This window comes from Pezoporus occidentalis, unplaced genomic scaffold (genome assembly GCF_034315485.1).
Source record: "Pezoporus occidentalis ecotype Australia unplaced genomic scaffold, CSIRO_AGI_Poc_V1 ctg223, whole genome shotgun sequence".
Classification (NCBI taxonomy): Eukaryota; Metazoa; Chordata; class Aves; order Psittaciformes; family Psittacidae; genus Pezoporus; species Pezoporus occidentalis.
The window spans coordinates 390,841-409,601 of record NW_026914106.1 but is presented as its reverse complement, the minus strand read 5'-3'; the positions used below and the strand labels follow the sequence as shown (position 1 = coordinate 409,601).

Sequence of the window (18,761 nt, the reverse complement as noted above, 5' to 3'; positions counted from 1 at the left end):
CATAGATAAGGACTGGCTCATCAGCAAAAGGATCCTATAAAGTGGTTTGGACATCATGCTTTCTGCTGGGAGATTGTTTTTTAACCACATTAACTTCAAATGTGCCAGTACGAATCCTGTGTGTTAGTAAAAAATACTGGTGTGCGTGCTGCAGGAAGCCACTGTCTGTCTGCCGGTATCCAGATGGTTTTGACAGTGTGGGGTTTGTGCAGAACCCTCTTGTGTTGAGAGAGCCTCGGTAACAGCCAAGTCCAGATAATAAAAACAAATAGCTGCTTGGTTACATGGGGAATGATCTTTCGAGGTCCCTTCCAATCTCTAGCATATGTGAATTTTCATGTTGGGAGGAAGGACAGGACTCCCCTGGTGATGGATGGTTGGAAATCTCGATGCTACCCTTGTGTTTTCTCATCTTCTGGATGATGTTTAAAGGGGATGGTCACAACAGGACCTCTGGTAGAGCCACGATGCAGATTTTATCATTGATGCTCCTGTGGCTACTCGTAGCGGCTCTGTGAATTTATCCTTTGCCAGTAATATGGGTTTAATATGGCTCTGCTTTTTCCTGCTATCTTACTGCATCTCTGAGTGTACTGTTCACACAGATCATGTTTGCAGTCCTTAGGCTATGGGTGTTCATTTGAGCGCTGTATTCCCACAGAAGCAGAAAATGGCTTTACAGCACAATGTGTTCATGGAATAACTGCATCAGTAGAACTGGGTGAACCTAACTCAGCGTTTCATTCCCAGGATCCCTGAAGTTTCGTGGAAGTTCCCTTTTGTGTTTGCTGGGTTTAGTGTGTGCAGCGAAATGGCATTGTGACCTGGGGATGAAGGGCGTTGTGTCCTGTTTGTATTACTCAGGTCAGCTTGGCTCAGATCCCCAAAGACACTAGTGCAGACCTAACATGGTGAATGCAGAGGAAACCCCAGTGGTTCTGAGGGGTTGGGATCAGTGAAGCTGCGAGGGATGGATGCAGGATGTCCTGCAGCGTATATAGCTGTTGCTTCTTTTTAAGTCATTCCTAAAGCTCAGCTAATTCTTTTCCTTGTCTTTATTTTAAATCTCTGTAGTCAAAAAGCAAATGGAACTGAAGTCCAGAGGGGTGAAGCTGATGCCCAGCAAGGACAACAACCAGAAGACATCAGTGTGTAAGTTTTTTGGCTCCTCCTTACGCTGTCTCTTGGGTATTGATCTCCTTGAACATTTCAGTTACTTTCCAGTAATCTCTAAGACTTTGTCACTCTTTCAAGTTTTAATGCTTTTCCCTCTCTTCCCTCTGCATTCCTGCATCACTTCCTTCCAGTGCTCTATTCGCAAGCATATACTAACTCCTTGAAGTGGGAATGGAGGGGACTGATGTGTGTGCATTTAATATATACTGTATGCTTCCTGCTCAGGGACAGGCTGGGGTCCATGACTTCTGCTGTCTTTTAGAGTGGACAGTGTCAAACCAAACAATATTGCAAAGTGAATTATTGTTACTGTTGTAAAATGAGAAGTAGGGATAAGGAACCACACCAAAAAAGACCTGTTGGAAAATCTGGAGGCAGTGTCAGTCTCTCTCTTTTTGGCTTTGCATTTTATGTCCCTGCAGAAAAATCAAACCACTGCTGTGCAAGAGCTCGTGATACCAGTTGTTACGGTCTCTCTCTCACTTACTTCCAGTGTATTTAGCGGTCAGTGTGTTGGAGGCGTGCACAGAGTGCCACTTGGTCACTGCTGCAAGTTCCTCTTGCAGGAAGTGAATCTGTTAGGTCCATTCATCTTTACTTCAGGTTCTTTTCAGATCAGAAGCGGGACTTGGAGTTTTGTTGTGTGTGTGACTGTGGACAGGCCCCTGGGCTGTTAAGGGGGCTGTAAGATTGAACAGGAGGGGTCTGAATTAACTCAAGTTTTTGTTTTATACGAATTCAGAGAGGAGCAGAATGATTTTAAATCAGTTTTTAGAGGCGATGGCTCGTTGTGTGCACGGTTCATTACACCCACCAAGAGGTGCTCTTTGGGCATCTCATTCTTTGAATTTTGGATGCAGAAGTCAGTTAAGTGCCGTGGCTGAACTGGCTGGCGGAAATCAAAGCAGCTCACTTGCAGGCCCACATGAGAGTGCTCGTGGGCTCTGGGTTTTCAGGAGCGAGCCCAACAAGGAGGCTGAAGAGCAGGGTGTAAATTGCCCCACATCTCCAGCGCAGAACACAGCGAGGTGCATTCAGAGGAAATGAATTCCATTTTTAAGGAAAAGCCCCTGTTTGCAAGATGCTCTCGTTGATGTGTTCTTGCCAAGAAGCAGCTCATTGTGATAAACACTGCAGTTCACTGAGAATGAGATTCTGTTGGAAAACAGGACTAGCTCTGATTGCATGGGCACGGGAGACAAAGGATGTGTTTGGAGTGGGATATGCACTGTCAGGGATATTGGATAATGTGGGGAATGGAGTCTTCACCGAGTGAGAAATGCTAGCCTGGTGTGGAGTCATTGGTTTACTGTATACAAGTATTCTGGTATTGAGAACAGAGGATTCCTGGTTGCCCTTCTTGGCAATGCTCAGCTGGGTCCTTGTGGTTTTACTGTTGCTAATGAACATTCTTAATGACTGTCCCTGCAAGGGGCTCTAGGGAAAGATGCTGAAGGCCAAGTAAGAGACAGACCGAGGTTCCCTTTTTGGTTGCAGTCCTACTCTGCTTCCGAGGATAAAACTGTAGGAAGTCTGTGTTGTCTCTGCCCAGTTTATCCTCGCCCAATGGAGAGCAGGCTCCAGTCTTCAAAGCTGTCAATTCAGCATCTTGGGTAGTGCTAATCTTGTCATAGTTGATAAGGCAAAACAGAGCATAGGAAGGCAGCTTAGCCTGAAAGCTGTTAAGCTGTAATAATAGAGATGGTGATAGTGCTGTGGCCCAAATTCCTGGTGCTTGCCGCAGCCCCTTGCCTTCAGCTCCTCCCGTGTGCACTGCTCTCAGCAAGGGCTGCGTTGTAAACCCGGATTAACCTCTATCTTGCACAGCCTTCTGCTGTCACACCTCTGCCACAGTCAATTTCCAGCTTCAGAAGTGCTGATTCCAGAGAAGGTGGCTTCAGGAGAGGGAGCCCCAAATGTTCTCTCTTCTTTCCCCTTGCTCTTTAGATTTGCATGGTGAGCCAGGCCCCTTCTCTTCAGCTTTCGTGAGCGGATGCACCAGAGATGATTATGCAGGTGGGACAGGCTGATTAACGACCTGTGAAGGTCGCTGGTGTTGCTCTGTTTCATCTGGCTCAAATACCAGCAAAGCAGGAATTTCTGTGTCTCTTGGTGATGGCCACAGCTGAGCCGTGCTCTGTTTTCAAGGACGTTCTTACCAGCAGCGTTTTCCAGTGCTCTTCTCCCTTGAAGAATCCGTGGCCACAATAAGGCAGCTCATTCCCCTGCAGGTCTTTCAAAGGACTTGTGTTTGCCTGGATGGACCTGGCCAGATTAAAGCCTGTATGTTTTATGTGTCTGAATGGAGGCAGCACATAGCCACGTATCACCTGTTGTACTACTTCAGAAAATACATAAAAATACAGACTTTGGGGGGTACTGGTTGTGTTGGGTTGCAGACGTATTTATTTGAAACTGAAATCAAGTGCCTTGCACAGTTCACCATCCCTAACATGGTTTGGACATCTTGATTTAGTCATTTTTAGGGGAAAAATAATACCGCTCTGGGGAACAAGATAGGAGAAATAGTTTTGATTTTAGATTGCATTTAGCAGATCATTTCTTTCTTGTGTAATGTACGTATTCCAGGTCACACAGTGGGAAAAACATGGTGCTTTGCTTTACCAAACAACATCACTGTTGCTTTTCTGACCTTTGAAGGAGGCATACCTGAAGGTGCGCTGCTGGGTGTTACTGGAAGGGATTGTACGAAGCAGGACAAGATCTGTGTATTCAGGCTTACCAAGATCTATTTTGAATGTACAAATGCAAAGTCAGTTTGGAGGTGTTGACCACTCGTAGTTCTCAGCAAAGTGTGTGGTAGGTTCTAGGTACTCGGCGCTGCAGCAGTGAGTACTGAGCCATGGAAGAGCCAGCCTGGGGTTCTTTGAGAGGAGCTGTGTGTGGTCTGAGTAGGGCAGTGCTGCACACACAGCCTTTGCAAATGGTCTGTGAAATCTGAAGGGCTGTGAATGTTTTTGAAGGTGCCTACTTCTGTGTGCGGATTGCAGCAAGGTGTGAAACAGGGGCTCGGAATTCCCCAGGTGAAAACGTTCCAGCTGCATTTCCAGCAGGGCATAGCCTTCTCTAGGGTTAGGGCCTCACAGCCCAAGTCTGTCCCCTTTTCACTCTTGCTTATCACTAGACACGTGAGTATTTAACATCTGGATCAGTATCGTGAAGCCTGGAGATGTTTGAGACTTGGTCGATGGGTGCAGAACGACCTTCCTGGATCGGAAGGGCAGCAAGCCCGTCCTTGGGGTGAGCACACTGTCAGTAGGTCACCTCTGCTGCTTTTAGGGCTGAATTTTGTAACCCATTAACTTGACCTGATGTTTGCGTGGAATAACCGCCATCCTCAGCGGGATCACAGCGATGACCAGTTAAAACAGCTAACTGCTGCCACAGTGCTTCCCTCCCTCTCCCCATGCCAGCAGAAGAGCTCACTGCCTTTCACTGTATTTCTCTTGCTGAGAAATGTGGACTCTTTGTAAAACCTTTTTTAGAGGCTGCTTTGTTTTGTAGTTGATATTTTACAGTCCTAAATTCAATAAAAAATCGTCCCTTGGGACTCTGTAAGTGAACTTTCTGTATTAACATGGGGAGATGCAGACAACTAAAGAAGGTTCTCAGTTCTTCTAACAGATGGAGTAAATCACTGTGCCAAACGCTGCAATCATAACTGGCTGTTAGGGAATGCATGATGAGAAAGAGGTTGTTGAAAAACTCAGGAGGAGAATGAAGGGGTGGAAAAGTAGTTCTGTGGCTTGGGGGAGAGAATCCTTGAGCCTATAATGGAGAAATTGAGCAGTTCATCACAGTTTTTAAGAGCTATTGTTTTTCCTAGTAACCTTGAAGAATTCATTTTGGAGGGCTCCAGCCCAGGCATAGATCAGTCAAACCTTCAGGAAGATGAGCACAGTACTGACAGCAAGTTCTCAGCATAACAAATATCTTTTATAACCTTTGGTTTAGTTATATTTGTGTGTGTGTGTGTTTAAAACAAAAGATAGAAGAACAAATAAGTGACCATCTAATCCATCTCCTCCTTTTCTCTTGCTGTCCTGTACAAATAAAATGCCCCAACTATCCCAACTAGATAATGGAGATATCTTTCCTTTCCCCCTTGCTCTGTTTTATCTTAGCTGTTCTCTGGTTTATCTACATGTGATATATTGATATGAATATAATGCTAGCTAATGAGAACTGGTTTTAGTCTTTGGGGATGCAGTTGGCAACTGACAGCCTGCCTGTGGGGTTGGGTGGTCATCTGTAGCCTTGCTTCCTCCCAAAGCGTGAACCAGAGGCTTGGAGGTTCGCTGTCATCTGGTATGGGACATAAATGGGTGTGGTATCAGTGCAGAGTAACTAACGTGGGCATGACAGATGCTGTCTGCATAGTCTTTTGGCCATGGGAGAAAGATTCTGATGTGGAAAGGGAATGGGGTAATCTGCTATGTGAGAAGGAGCATCCAAGTGTTTGAATGCAGATATATCTATAGGAGCTGTAATTGTGCACATGTACCTTACAGGCGTATCTCATTCAGTGTGGCTTTACTCTGGGGAAGGTATAGAAGATGAGAAATCTAGCACTTTTGCTTCAGTACCTCATGGACCTGTGACATACAGCCCTTGTTTGTACACTCTGTGTGTTAACTTTACTTTGTTTGGAGATATCTGCATGCACAGTCATCATGCTTGCGTAGGTAGGCAGTGATTTAAGAACCCCTAAGGACGACTGTCCCCTGTGGGCTTTGCTCAGCTGACCTTTCCTTCCTCAGAAGCAGTTATATCATGGCAGGCTCTAGGAGAAGGGCTCCTGGGAGCTGGTGATTTCATTTTGCAGAAGCATTACCAAATTGCTTTGCATCTCAGACCTGCTGGAGATAACGCGTTCCTGGAGCAGGACTTTACCATGGCTGCTTCAGTTACTGGGGCACCGCTGCTGAAAACGTTGGAGGTGAATCCCTTCCCTGGACAGGGGCTCACTTCCTCCCGACTCGTACGTTTGGGATCATGGCAGACTGGGAAAGGTGGCAGCAAAGCTTTGTACCTACGAAACACAGCCATCAAAAGGTGCCGTGTGCTGCTTTCATGCTCCTGTCTCTGTCCTCGTGACTGAGAGTAGTGTGAGGTTATGAATATGCAAAAGAGGGAGAGCAACCTCTCAGGAGCCTGGTTTCCCATCAGACTGCATCTCTGTTAACTCTTGTGGCCTCTGACACGTGGAGGAGCACCAAAGCATCGTGCTGAACGCCGAGCCCTGGGCAGCAGCAGCAGGGACAGCCCTGACCCCATCTGCTGTGCTCAGGGCAGGGGGCTGGCTCTGTTGCGGTGGGGTGGAAGGGGAAGCCAGAAGAGACAAAGGCCTTTTCAGAACGGGGGGGGTTGAGATGAGATGTTAGCAGCTCGAGCCGAGGAGGAGCTGCAGCGTGTCCAGCGTGGGAAGCCAGCAGTGAGGTGTAGATGCTCAGATGAAAGCCCTGTACCAGCATGAGCAGAAGCGTGATCCTTCCATCCTCCTAGGAGCAGCACTGCATCTTCCAGCTGTAGTGCCTCAAGACACAGGGTGTGATTATGAGTCTGGCTTTTGTGTGTTTGCACTGTGCAGCCTGTGTCTGTTGTACCTACTCCACATGCTTACCTTCCCATGCAGATATTTACATGCACGTTCCTCCACGTCTTCCACCCTGCTCAGTGCCATGCCCATCTCGGACTGTTGAGCCAGCGTCTGTTGTGAGAAACATGCCTGTCACTGAACCATCCTCCAGTTGGCAGTGGTCTGTGGGGCACTGTGCTAACGCAGTGTGTTCTGGAGTGTAATTGGGATTTTCCTTTAGTGCTAGGCAGAGGAAGCAGAAACATGCCCATTGCAGATTCATGCTTCGTTGCTTCAGCATCATTGCCAAGGCGTGTGTTTTCTTCGTGTCCTTACCTTAGTGATGCAGAAAGCTCAGTCACATCAACTTCTCCAGCTCCGTGACAAAGCCCCCCCTTTGTTCCATATTAGTGTGTGTTTTGGCAGTTACTGGAATTCAGAATTGAAATCAGTCTGTTGCCAGATCTCACCTTATCCTGCCCGGAGCCACCCCAAATGAGTGCTTGAATTCCTGTTTGTGCCATTTGACAGGGGGAAGGTGGAAATGGGGAGATGGAGGATGAGGTTTGAAGGTGTTTATTGAGTGCTGCTCACCACTTCATAGATTCCATGTCTGTTGGCAGTTACATTGAGGTTGCTCCATCGAATTTTTCATACTCAGACTAAATGACTTGCTTTAAAACGCCAGACTTACATTTCCCTTCTCCTTCCTCCCTTTTGTCCTGTGCTTGGTTCTTGCCCTGGTATCATACAGCTGCCTTTTCACCGAGTTGTTTTCTCACTGGGGGGGTTGGAGGGTGGTAGCTGTCACCTTGTCCTCTGCGGGTGGCTGCTTGCATCACAGGCTTCGGAAATGGGCTGTTTAATTGGTGTCCTTGTGCAGAATGGGAATGAGCCCTCTTTTCAGAGGTACTTCTGTAGTGGAACGGAGGGAAAACTGCGTCCCTAGCTGGCATTTCCTAGAAACACTTGGGTGTATAAACTGAGCTGAAACAGTTCCAGTTACATTTGTTTCCAAAGCTGTGTGTTTTCTGAAACCAAATGGAACACGTTCAGGTTTTCGAGCTACCAGTTGCCATTTTCTCTCCACATCCACCAAGACAGTTGATGAAAGAATGTTTCTTTTGCTATTCTGTCTCTGTATGTGCTGTTTTTGCTTTGTAGTAACTCAGGTTGGTGTGTCCCAGGGACATAATATGTGTCCAGACCCTGGGATTCCAGAGAGAGGCAAAAGAATAGGCAACGATTTTAGGTAAGAACCTTTTCTGTGTGTGTTTCTGCATGCTGCAAAGCTACTGTCTGTAACTGTTGTGTGCTCCTTGGCATTATGTAGTCTGTTCTTACAGACCATGTGCACACCTCTGAATGTGTTCTCTCTCGAAAGCTTGCTGAGACTCATGATGTGGAAGAATGAGTGTGTATAAATGTGCGCATGCGAGAGCGTGGCCCAGGTGAGGATCTGTAATGATCTCTCTTTCAGAGCATTTCTCTTTTCACACCATGGGCATTTAGCCAGGCTCATATAATCAATGTTTGTTGTCATTCCCTCCTCCGGTTAAGTGCAGAAAGAACTGTCTTAAACAGCAAAAAAATCACTTCTCAAATTAGCTTAAATCACAGCATGGCCCTGCCCCTGGTGAATTTGAGGTGACTTCCCAAAGCACTGGTACAGTTCCTTGTCGATAAGTACACGTGGTGCTAGATAATTGTTTTCTCACAGAGTTTAAAACAATGCTGTTATTCTCTTCTAGTTGCTTGCATTCATTCAAAGCAGGCAGGAAAAAATGAGCCTGCTGTTAGCAATGGTGAATCAATATTTAATCTCATTCTGCTGTCGATGACTGTTTTGTTCACTAAAAGTATCTTTCAATTTAACTGGAGTCTATCAAATTTTCCTGAAATCCAGAAAATGGATCAGAGGGGTGAGGGCAGAGGAAAGAGAGGTCCCAATAGTCCCTAAATGCTGTAGGATAAATGTCAGCTGCAGTAAAGTGTGAACAAGGCAGCACTGGCTTAAACCAGCAACGGATCTGAATCCAGAGCGATGGACTAAAGAACAAAGCAGATAAAGATATATTTTTCCCTCTGTAAGAATGCTGAATGTGTCATCTCTTGGGGCTCAGTCTGTGCTCCCGCACTGAATAAAATTCCCACTGAAGTTGCATTGAAAGACTCAGATCTGTTCTTGGACTATCACCACCTCAGGCAAACAGCACCCAGCACAAGCAAACGCGTGAGGCACAGGTTTGCCCCTCGTTCATCCCTGCTGTTGCCTGGAGGGCTGGTGAACTCTGTGTTCACAACTTGGAGAATCACTGGGACAGTCAAAAAGTAAGTGACAAGCCTGTTGCTGCAGAAGCGTGGCAGCTGCTAACCTCCCGCTTTGTTCTGCCTGCTAGGTTAGGCTCCAGCATCCAGTTCACCTGTAACGAGGGCTACGATTTGCAAGGGTCCAAAAGCATCACCTGTAAGAGAGTGAGCGACATAATCGTGGCGTGGAGTGACCACAGGCCAGTGTGCAGAGGTGAGGAGACAAGTTTTATTGAGTTAGAACTGATGAGAGAATCCATCTCCTTAACGTCACCTTCGTGCATCACCCATTCCATCCTCAACTTGTTATCGCTTGGTTCTCAACCTCATGGGGTCCAGCTCTGTTTGGAAACTCTGCCTCGTGGAAGGGCAGAGCTGGATGAGCCCCTCTCAATGCTCACAGCCTGTTGGGAAAATTCAGCCCTGCACCACTGTGTTCAGCACAGCACTGAGTGCGTTTGTGCTCCTGGAAATGGGAATTTGGTCTTGCCAGCTCTGTGGTCAGAAGTCACTGGGATCTTTGGTGCTTTCTAATGGTCATTCTTGTTTTCTGGCTGAGCACGAGTGTAATAGGAGTTCAGATTTCCACTCTTCTCAGCACAGGCCTGAGAGAGGAACCTTTGCCTGATTCCAGAAATTCAAGTTTTGAGAAAAACACGTTTTTGTGTGCATGATGGAACTCATAAAGCAATTGCCATTAACTGCGGAGCTTCATAAGCTCTTAGCTCTGCACCATATAGATATTTGAGTCCTTCGTGGCTGTGTACTACATCCTCTTAGCAGTGCTTTCTGTCCCCTTCCGTTCTCTTCATTCCAGGTATTTCTTTTTGTGGGATAAGGAGGAGAGGGAAGAAAAGGTGAAAACCTGAGATAAAGTCTGGGAAAGCTAAGATAGAGATTGTTTTAACTGGAACTTGCTGCTGGTAGGCAGCCATGTGGGATTACTTGCACTGTGGTTCCTCACCAGCAGCATCCCGATTATTCTGTGGCCCAGCCAGGAGCTGACAGTGAATGGAGTTTCCTTTCAGCAGGAAACCCACTAATGCCCATTTTGCCCTTGGCCATTTTGTTTTCCTCGCTCTCTCTCAGAAGTCACATGCATAATTATGATATTTGTAATGCTCATAATGAACAACTTGTAATAATTTTAATTAAATCCCTCTAAAGCTCTTAAAGTCAGAAATTGGTATTTTTTCAGTTCTTTTCTCTGTAATTTCATCCACAGGTTTTTTTCAAGGCTTTGGAATCCCATCTAATTCTTGAAACAAGCCTCGAATAAATTGAATCAGTGTAAGAGGATATTTGGCATAAATATGTGACACCATAAAGGAAATTTGTGGTGGCCTCTTGCAGGAGATAAGGAAGGATTTGCCTGCATTAGTAGGATTCTGTGAATCAACTCTTTTTTTAAACTGCTAACTTTTGGGGTTTTTCTCTTTTTAAAAATTTTCCATTTCTGCTGTAAGTCATTGGTTTTCTGCTTGTTCCATCCTGTTGGTGGCTGTTGTGTTCCCCTCAAGTTGCAGAAGGCAGGGTCCTGCTGAGCCAGCCTTCAGCCCCCTGGAGAGCAGCAGTTTCTAATACCCAGTGATCAGACCTCTTGCCGCTGTTTGGAGGCTGGTTTTGAGCTTCCCTGTCTACAGCAGATTGCCTCTGGATCCTGGGATGGGATCACATGGGAAGGGGGAAGGAGCGGAGAGGTTTAAGCATCATGGATTGATGCCCTCAGCTCCTTCCTGAGCTGTTTCTCAGCATTCCTCATGTTCCCCTGGGACCACCCCTGCGTGCAGGCAGACAGTTTGGCCAGGAGATCATCTTCCATGCTTTACTGCCATTTGGAGGGGGGGAAAGGCCTTGCAGATGCCACGTGTGCAAATGTAGCTCCTTTGAGATTTGAGATAAATCAGTTTTGAGGATCCATCATAACAGCAGGGGCAGTCACAAAACCAAGGTGCTGTTCTTCATGTTTTCTGCTTAAATATTACAACAAAAGACAATAGGCAAAAATTTCCCTGCTTTTAAGGACTTGCCAGCTTCTACTTTACCTTTTTAAGATACGAAGTTGAGCTGCCCTCTTGGACATGAGTGTGGACTCAGAACCAAACAAAGCCAACCCTTGCCAAATAAATACTTGCTGTGCAGTGTGTTGGGGGGGCTATAATGAAGAAAGGAAAATGGCTTTCTGGGGATGTTGAAAAGGAACCGATCCTTCCTGGTATCCTGTCGTGTTGGTTTCACTCTCCTGGACATGAAAGTATTTCTGTAAGGGCTTTAACATAAAATCAGTCCGAGCACTAGAGAGTGGGTTGGTGGGGGTTGGTCTGGTGGTCCATCTGTTTGATGTAGCCCCTGGAAGCACCCCTCTCATCTGTTCATCACAGATAAATCCTTCATCTCTGTTCCATGGGAAAAAAGGAATCTTTTGGGTAGCGAGAACAACACAGAGCAGCAATTTGTAATTCTCTCCTGCTTCCATATGTCTGCATCCCTACTCCTCTCCTCCTCCTCAGAGAACACAGCACACATCCCAAAGCTGAGACCTCACGCCCACATCTGTCTTCTTGTCCTCTTCACAGCTCGGATGTGTGACATGTACCTTCGTGGTCCCAGTGGTGTGATAACTTCTCCCAACTACCCTGTGCAGTACGATAACAACGCCTACTGTGTGTGGGTCATCACTGCACTCAATCCAGCCAAGGTAGGTCTTGGAGCTGCCTCTCCATGTCCTTGCTTTAGTGCTTTAGCTGAAATGTTGTGTAGCTGTGTTTCTTCTGAGAGGACTGGTCCCTGAATTCAGCCTTTCAGGTCTCTGATGTTGTACCCCTGCAGTATAGTAGAGGTACAGACGAGTCCTGTCAGTGCTCACTGAGGTTGGGAGCAGGGAGGCTGGTGGGATTTATCTCCCTACTGGTTTGCATGTGCAGTTCAAGTCTGGTGTCACTGATCATGCGGAGTGATGCCTGGCTGCCTTGCCCTTTGTAAGATCAAGTCCTTTCATTTCCCACTGGCTGAGGGAGGGCAATGATCAGCTTCTTCCAGCCCTGCAAACTCAGCCTGATCCTCTCTCAAGAACTAAACACAAGGACGAAAATCACTTTGCTGTGTAGCTCAAAATGCACTTTCTGAGGTGCTCTTCGTCATCTTCTGCTCATAGAAGACTACAAGTTTCATTCTTCTCAGTTGTCTGGGTTCCTGCTGACATCATCTCCAATAGTTCATGAGCCAAGGCACTGAGCTCCTCTGCTGAGCTCCTCTACTTATGGTCCCTTACACCATGGTCCTTGCCTCTTACAAACCTGCTTTTTGTGCTCAGCCTTCAGCTGCTGATCCAAGGAAGGTGTTTCACAAACACATTGGTATCCCAGGATCTCAGCTATTCTAGAGATGATGGGAACCACCCGCAGCTGTAACCTTCTTGCTGTTGGGATGGCATCTTGTGCTCTCACTTCCCTCTGGAGCGCTTGCCATGGGCTGGCTGCAGAACCTGTGGAGTTCTGCTTCTTTCTCCCCCCCCCCCCCAGTTCAAGCCTTTAATAAGGGCAGATCGCTGTTGGATTATGATTTTAATGAGGAGCATTCCTGTGTTCCAATTTCAGAAGGAGTTTGTGTTTAAAGGGCTGTCATTAGCTGGTCATTTCATCCAGCGGATGTCTTGGTTTGGCTGCATAGGAGTGTAGTAATGACCCAAATTCTGGGAAACTGGAGTGTGGAATCAGGATATGTTTCAGTGCTGATTTATCAGGAGTGATTTACTGGTTAATCAGACCCAGGAGGTTCTCCTTCATCAGGGTAATGTGCAAGTGGAGAACAGACCACATCTAACAGCAGCTATTACTGCTCAAGTGTCAGCTGTGTTTTTCAGCCTGTGGCCTGCAGACCCTTGGGTACACATTGGCTGAGCATGGACAGGTTGTTGAATACATCAGCATCTTAGCCTGTGGTGTATGTATTACATGTGTCTGTATTTTTGTGCAGCTTTGACTTTCTGACATCAGCAAAATCCAGCTTTTGAGTATATAAAATAGACCTCTGTGTGTGACAGGAGCTGTGTGCTGGATGTAGATGTGCCCTGGGTGTTCTGTAGGCTCACGCTTCCACTTGGGTTTTCCGGTACAAATGATGAAGGAGGAGATGGCAATCAGTTGTCAAGAGATGCTCATGGGCCACGTCCACTGTCTTATTGACCCTTTGTCGCATTGCTTTTGTGTTGAATATTGAGTTGAATCCTCAGCTCTGTTCATTTGCTTCTCTGCCAGCCTCATGCACAGACTTCCTCTGCTCTTCCTCAGCACTGTGATGGGATGAGTGGCTCCCCTCATTGAGCAACCTGGGCACACTGCCTCACTGCCCAAAATCTCACTGTCTTTGTGAATTCCCACTTAGGGAAAGTTTCTCCTTTTCCCCTGTTTAGTTCCTTCCTCAGCTTTCAAACCTGAGTAATAGCAAACTGTTCATGAAAGACCCCAGAATGTGCAAGTCCTCAGCTTTCATAATTCTTAAAGGGGTTTCAGATTGGTAAACTCCATGAATTTCAGCAGTTGACAACTTGGAGCAGAGATTCATTAGGACAAGAAGGTGTAGTTCATGCTCTGTGGGCTGCAAGGTCGTGCACTGTGAGGAAGTGTAGCACAACTGAAGCAAGGATGGATCGGGCAGCCCAGCAGTTTGTGTTACCTCTGTAAAGAGACTGCCTTCTTCTTTTCTTTGAAGTGAGAAACAGTTAATCAGTAATACCAGGTTCTGAAGGGGTTTGGGATGTTTCCTCCTGGAAGCGTAACTTACAGGTAGGGAAAAACTCTCCATCTCTGTGAAGCAGGGAGGGTTCAGGGAAATGCACTGATGGGTTTGGGAAGGCCACTGCAGCATCCACCTCTTCCATTGCCTGCTCGTGTCTCCTTGAGCTGCTGTTCCAAGCTGCCGAGATGCTGTTCCTCAGCACAGCACTGGGATTTCCTGGTGTGTGTGTTTTAACGCCAGCCCCGTCACTGGTATTCCTACCTAACAAGTCACATAGTGCTGCCTCTGACAAGCATGTGTCAAACTCTCTCTTGCTTACCTAAAGCAGGGCCCGTGTTAGTTGAGCACCACCAGGGCTGTGGTGTTGACGGGAGGATTCACCTCCTTGGCTCACGTGGCCATTGTGTGCAATGGGGATGGATGATCTCGCCACTGCACGCTCCCCAGCATGGGTGAGGGAGGATTGAAGATGCATTCATTAAAATCCCTGTAAAATACTTAGAAGATAAAAAGCACTATGGGCCTGAGCTGAAACCTGATGAAGTTGGTAGCAGCCTTCTATTGACTTGAGTGGTCTTTGGATCAGGTCCTGTTACATGAAGCTTTTAATATGAGCGATGGGAAAACCACTGAGCTGAATTTAGAACTCATTTGCAAGTCATCTGTTCTATATTTGGAAGAGGACTGTGAGCCAGATTCACTGAGCTACATAATCCCCTCGAAGTTTGCTCGGAAACCTACATAAACACTGTTATGGGCATAGGGCTCTTCAGCTGACAACTTGGAATTATTTCCTCCACAGAGGGTGACATCAAAGCCATTCAGGGGATATTCAGGGTATATGAGGTTTTTGCTGGTCTCCAGTGCCATGGGAATTAATTTCAACCACAGTGGAAAAGTAAATCAGTTGGGAGCTGAGAAATGCATGTGGTAATTGGTGAATTTGCATCAAAACTATTTCTGGACCTTCTTGACGAAATGGATGTTCCTGGTTGGTGTTCTCCTGGGGTTACTCTCACCTGGAGTCTAGGTGGCCAAATAAAGCTCTGTCCAAGCTCCTTGTGTCATCGGTGGGCAGAGATGGGCTCCTCCAGGGGATGATTCATCCCAAATGAAGGTAGATGCTGGCAACTAGGGAGAAGGGGGTGGCAATGAGTAATGTGTGCTTGTAAAGCATTTGAATATCACTGCAAGAGGTGCTGTTCTCCGGGGAGAGAATGATGTGGATTTTTCCTAGGAAAGTACCTGCACTTCACATCATTTTGCAGTACAAAGCCTTAAAATCGGGTGTCATCCTCCAGCCTATTTGCATGACTTTGCTAATTGCTTCCTGTCACTTCAGCAGCTTAAAATGGAGGTTTTGTGGCAGCCCTGTGTCTGTGGTGCTGGCAGGTCTCTTGTTTAATGAATCATGAAATAATGTTCAGCTTTCAGACCAAAAAGGAAATAAGAAAATGGATAAATAAATATTACATTCAGCATCCAGTTCCTGTGCCACGAAGTTGCGGTGTTCACAGTACCAAAGTGTAATTAGTTATTTCATTAGGGTCAGCCTCCTTAGGCTGCAGTTTACTTGACTGATTTAACTAATGATGTGTGCTGCTTTACAGCCTGTGTTCTCTGTATTAATTACATTATTCCTCCATTACATGGTTTAATAAGAATCGGCACAGGTTAATATTTTGGTGCTACTACTAAAATTAATGGTTCCAGACTTCTAGGAAGTATCACAAAGGCTCCTGTTCTGCGCTCCTGAGGCTTTGGGGTAGTACCCTATTTCATGGCTAAAATACTTACTGTTCTTTTCTGTGCATTTCAAAAGTACTAATTTCGTTTAGATGATCTTGAGGTCCTTTCCAACCCAAACCACCCTCTGATTTATCTGTAGAAGACAGTTGCACGTGGTAGTGCAGCCAGTGCATACATCAACATCTGACTCACCTTTTTGTTCTTAAGGGATTGAAGTTGAGTGGCTCTTGACAGACAGATGTTGTCAGCTTCCTACAGAGTCTGTACAAGAACACTGAAAAGGCAGGCTCACATTTTACCTAACGCAGTTAATAGCTGCTTTTGGTTCTAACTCTGGGGCTTTTATGCCCCTTGCACACATGCTCCAGTTATTTAAGGAGATGCTGCTTTTATAATAGGCAGTAAATTACAAGACAAAGATTGGATTTTTCTGGGCCTTGCTCCCGTGTAAGTAGTGTAGGTGGCATCCTGTGTGTGCTCGTTGGCATTTGTCTAAGTCCTTATTTACTTTTTAGTTACTTCTGATAACTTCTGTGTTGTCTGAAATAGCAAAAAAGCAGCGTGAAACTGAAGTTGGTAATTTGAAAGTTAGGAAATGTAACATGTTTACAGGCGTCTACAAAGGTGTGGGAACCCTCATGTGCTCTGCTGGATCCAGTCACTTAAAAAGCTCCAAGAAACAAAGTTCCTGTTGGTTTCTTCCAGTGTTGTGGGCGTAAAGAATTTCTGTAAATAAAGCTCTGTTCCTTCGCTGTTTGTTCTGTCTGAGGCTGGATTGAGGACCTTTGTCCCCTCAATCCCATCGTCATTTTCAGCTACTTGAAAATCGGGGATTTCAGCAGCAGCTGACAGACTTGAACACAAACCTCTTGGCTTCCATGGGACCTCTGCTCCTAAGAGATAAAATAGAGGCTGCATAAATCAAGTGGGGTGGAAGGTTTGGATAGAGCAGGAGAGAAGATGCAGGAAGCAAACAGCTGTGGACAGATGTGATGCTGATTGTGTTTGCAGACAGCTTGGGACCACGTCCTTGGGCTACCCCAGAAGTAATTCATATAAAGCCCTTCTTGATCTGACTGAACCAGGGGAACTTTCTGAGCAACACAGAGGAAAAGAAGCTCTGTGCTTGCACCGTATGTAACCAGCATGCTGCCTGGATGCACTTTCAAATCCATGACCATAACCTCAGGTTTGTGAAGGGAAGGGTAGCAGTGCCCGCTGAAACAAAGCTTGCTGAAATCCCAGCACGCGTATCTTTATCAATAAAGTCATCTAGAAAATCAATAGATAAAGCAGAAAAATCTGAGAGGCAATTTCAGTGAGAGCTCAGTCTGTCTGGGAAGAATTGCTACAGTGCTATAAAAAGTGAGGCTGGTCACCTTTGTGATGTCCTGAAGATATTAATGCTCTTATAAATTGCTCCTCGATAGACAAGCAGATAAATAAACCAGACAAGGGGATCTGCTGCCTGCCTCGGCGCTTGATTCGTATTAACATGCTGCATCTTTGCCAGGTTATCAAACTCACCTTTGAAGAATTTGAACTAGAAAGAGGATACGACACTCTGACAGTGGGTGATGGAGGACAAGTCGGAGATCAGAAAACGGTGCTTTATGTGTAAGTAGCATGTCCTTTGTCCCTGTGAGAAACCCACATGGCAGTGTTTTGCCTGACAAGATGTGAGTGATGTGTTTGGATGGTTTATGTGCTGCTTGTCATTTCTGGTGTGACTGTTCTTGGTGTGTTCTTCCCTTGTTGCATTCTCTCAGCCTTCAGCTGACAGAGAGGCTCTTCCCTCTTCGCTTTGCTTCTCTTGAGCTGCCTTTGTCGGGTCCCATAGGGAGAGGCTGAGGCTGTCCTGGGAGCTGAGTGAACGGGATGGAAGTTTGGGTACAAGAGCGAATGCAGATCAGGCAGAAACAGCTGTTTGGATCTCTCTCCTGTGCTGTCCTCCTTGTGCAGTCATTTCTAACACTGCAAAGTGTAAATCCCTTCTCCTTGAGTGACACCCTGAGCATTTGGCACCCATTGTGCATTTGTGTAAGCAATGCCGCATGCTGCTTCAAGGCTGAGAATTGGTTCCCCTCAATTTATACCTTTTAGTTTGCAGATTTGCTGTTCTATGGCAATTTCTTCAGTAGAGGAAGCAGTGCAGGTAGTCCCATTTTCCTTCCAGGCCTTCCTGTATCACTTTTCCCCATCTAAATACCTTTTTTCGTGTGGGTGAGGTTGGTTGGGGTTGATTTTTCGTTAGTTTGGTTTGGTTTGATATTTTTTTTCCCCAATTTTAATTATGAAGAAAGGACTTTGGACCAGCACAGGGCCAGTGCAGCCGTGCCAAAGGAAGAGGTGAAATCTCTGATGCTGCCAGTTTTTAGACTGTAGGATTGCTGTGTTGTCAGTCTATTGTTTGGTGACCGAGTGCTTTATGTTATAGTGCAGCTAACACAGGAAATAAAAGGGAAGTGGATCCCTTTGTAGCACAGGGGTAAGTCAGGATCTTTTACAGTAGCCACTAGAAAATGTCATAAATGCCGTAAGTGAGCCTCGATCATCTCTCACGAGGCTGTTATTCTCATTAACCTGATGTTGATGGCTTCTGTTTGCTCTCCCTCCAGTCAAGTGTCTGTTCCTTCTCTGAAGGGTCAGTGAGAACTCCATTTGTGTATCATTCAAACGTAGCTGTGGTAACTGGGCATCGTTCAGATCCATTTCACTGAAGAAAGTGATTCTGATGTAGCTTCTTTGAGTCATTCAAGTCAAATACTGCGGGGCTTTATGGAAATCCAGAGTCTAAAAGCCGATGGAGACCTCGGGGTGCTGCACATTTGGGTACTTCAGGAAGTCCATCTCTTGCAAGCCTGCTCTGAGCAGTGCAGCTCCGTACTGCAGGCACGCAGTTCCGTGGTGCAGCCCTGCCAGTGTGTGCAGCTAGCCAGGAGAGCGTGGGAGCAGTGCAGCGTGTGAGCTGTGCATAGAAGTGGGAGTGCGAAGGTTGCTGCTGCCTCAGCTTCCTGGTACAGGTGAGCTTGGAGCACCTGCAGGTATTTTGCTCCGTATTTCGGGGCTCAGTCGTGCCTCTGACTGTGCTCAGTTGCTGGGGGCTCCTGGAAGCGCAGCTGCGTGCCCTGTTGGGCTGAGGTTTGCCTCTTGTGAGCGGAGACGTGAGCCAGCGCTGCGTGTCCAAGCC

The 18,761-nt window shown here is 46.4% G+C and overlaps 1 protein-coding gene across 4 annotated transcripts in view; it reads left to right on the top strand.

Moving 5' to 3' along the window:
- CSMD2 (CUB and Sushi multiple domains 2) overlaps nt 1-18,761 on the top strand; it is a 291,426-nt gene that overhangs the window by 146,212 nt on the left and 126,453 nt on the right. For 3 of the 4 annotated variants that reach the window (XM_062620680.1, XM_062620679.1, XM_062620678.1), the window contains 5 exons: nt 1,075-1,152; nt 7,940-8,027; nt 9,175-9,299; nt 11,662-11,783; nt 17,085-17,188. In XM_062620680.1, the coding sequence (XP_062476664.1) occupies nt 1,075-1,152; nt 7,940-8,027; nt 9,175-9,299; nt 11,662-11,783; nt 17,085-17,188 (517 nt within the window). The remainder of the gene's footprint in view (nt 1-1,074; nt 1,153-7,939; nt 8,028-9,174; nt 9,300-11,661; nt 11,784-17,084; nt 17,189-18,761) is intronic. The other variant, XM_062620682.1, reaches the window with a different exon arrangement.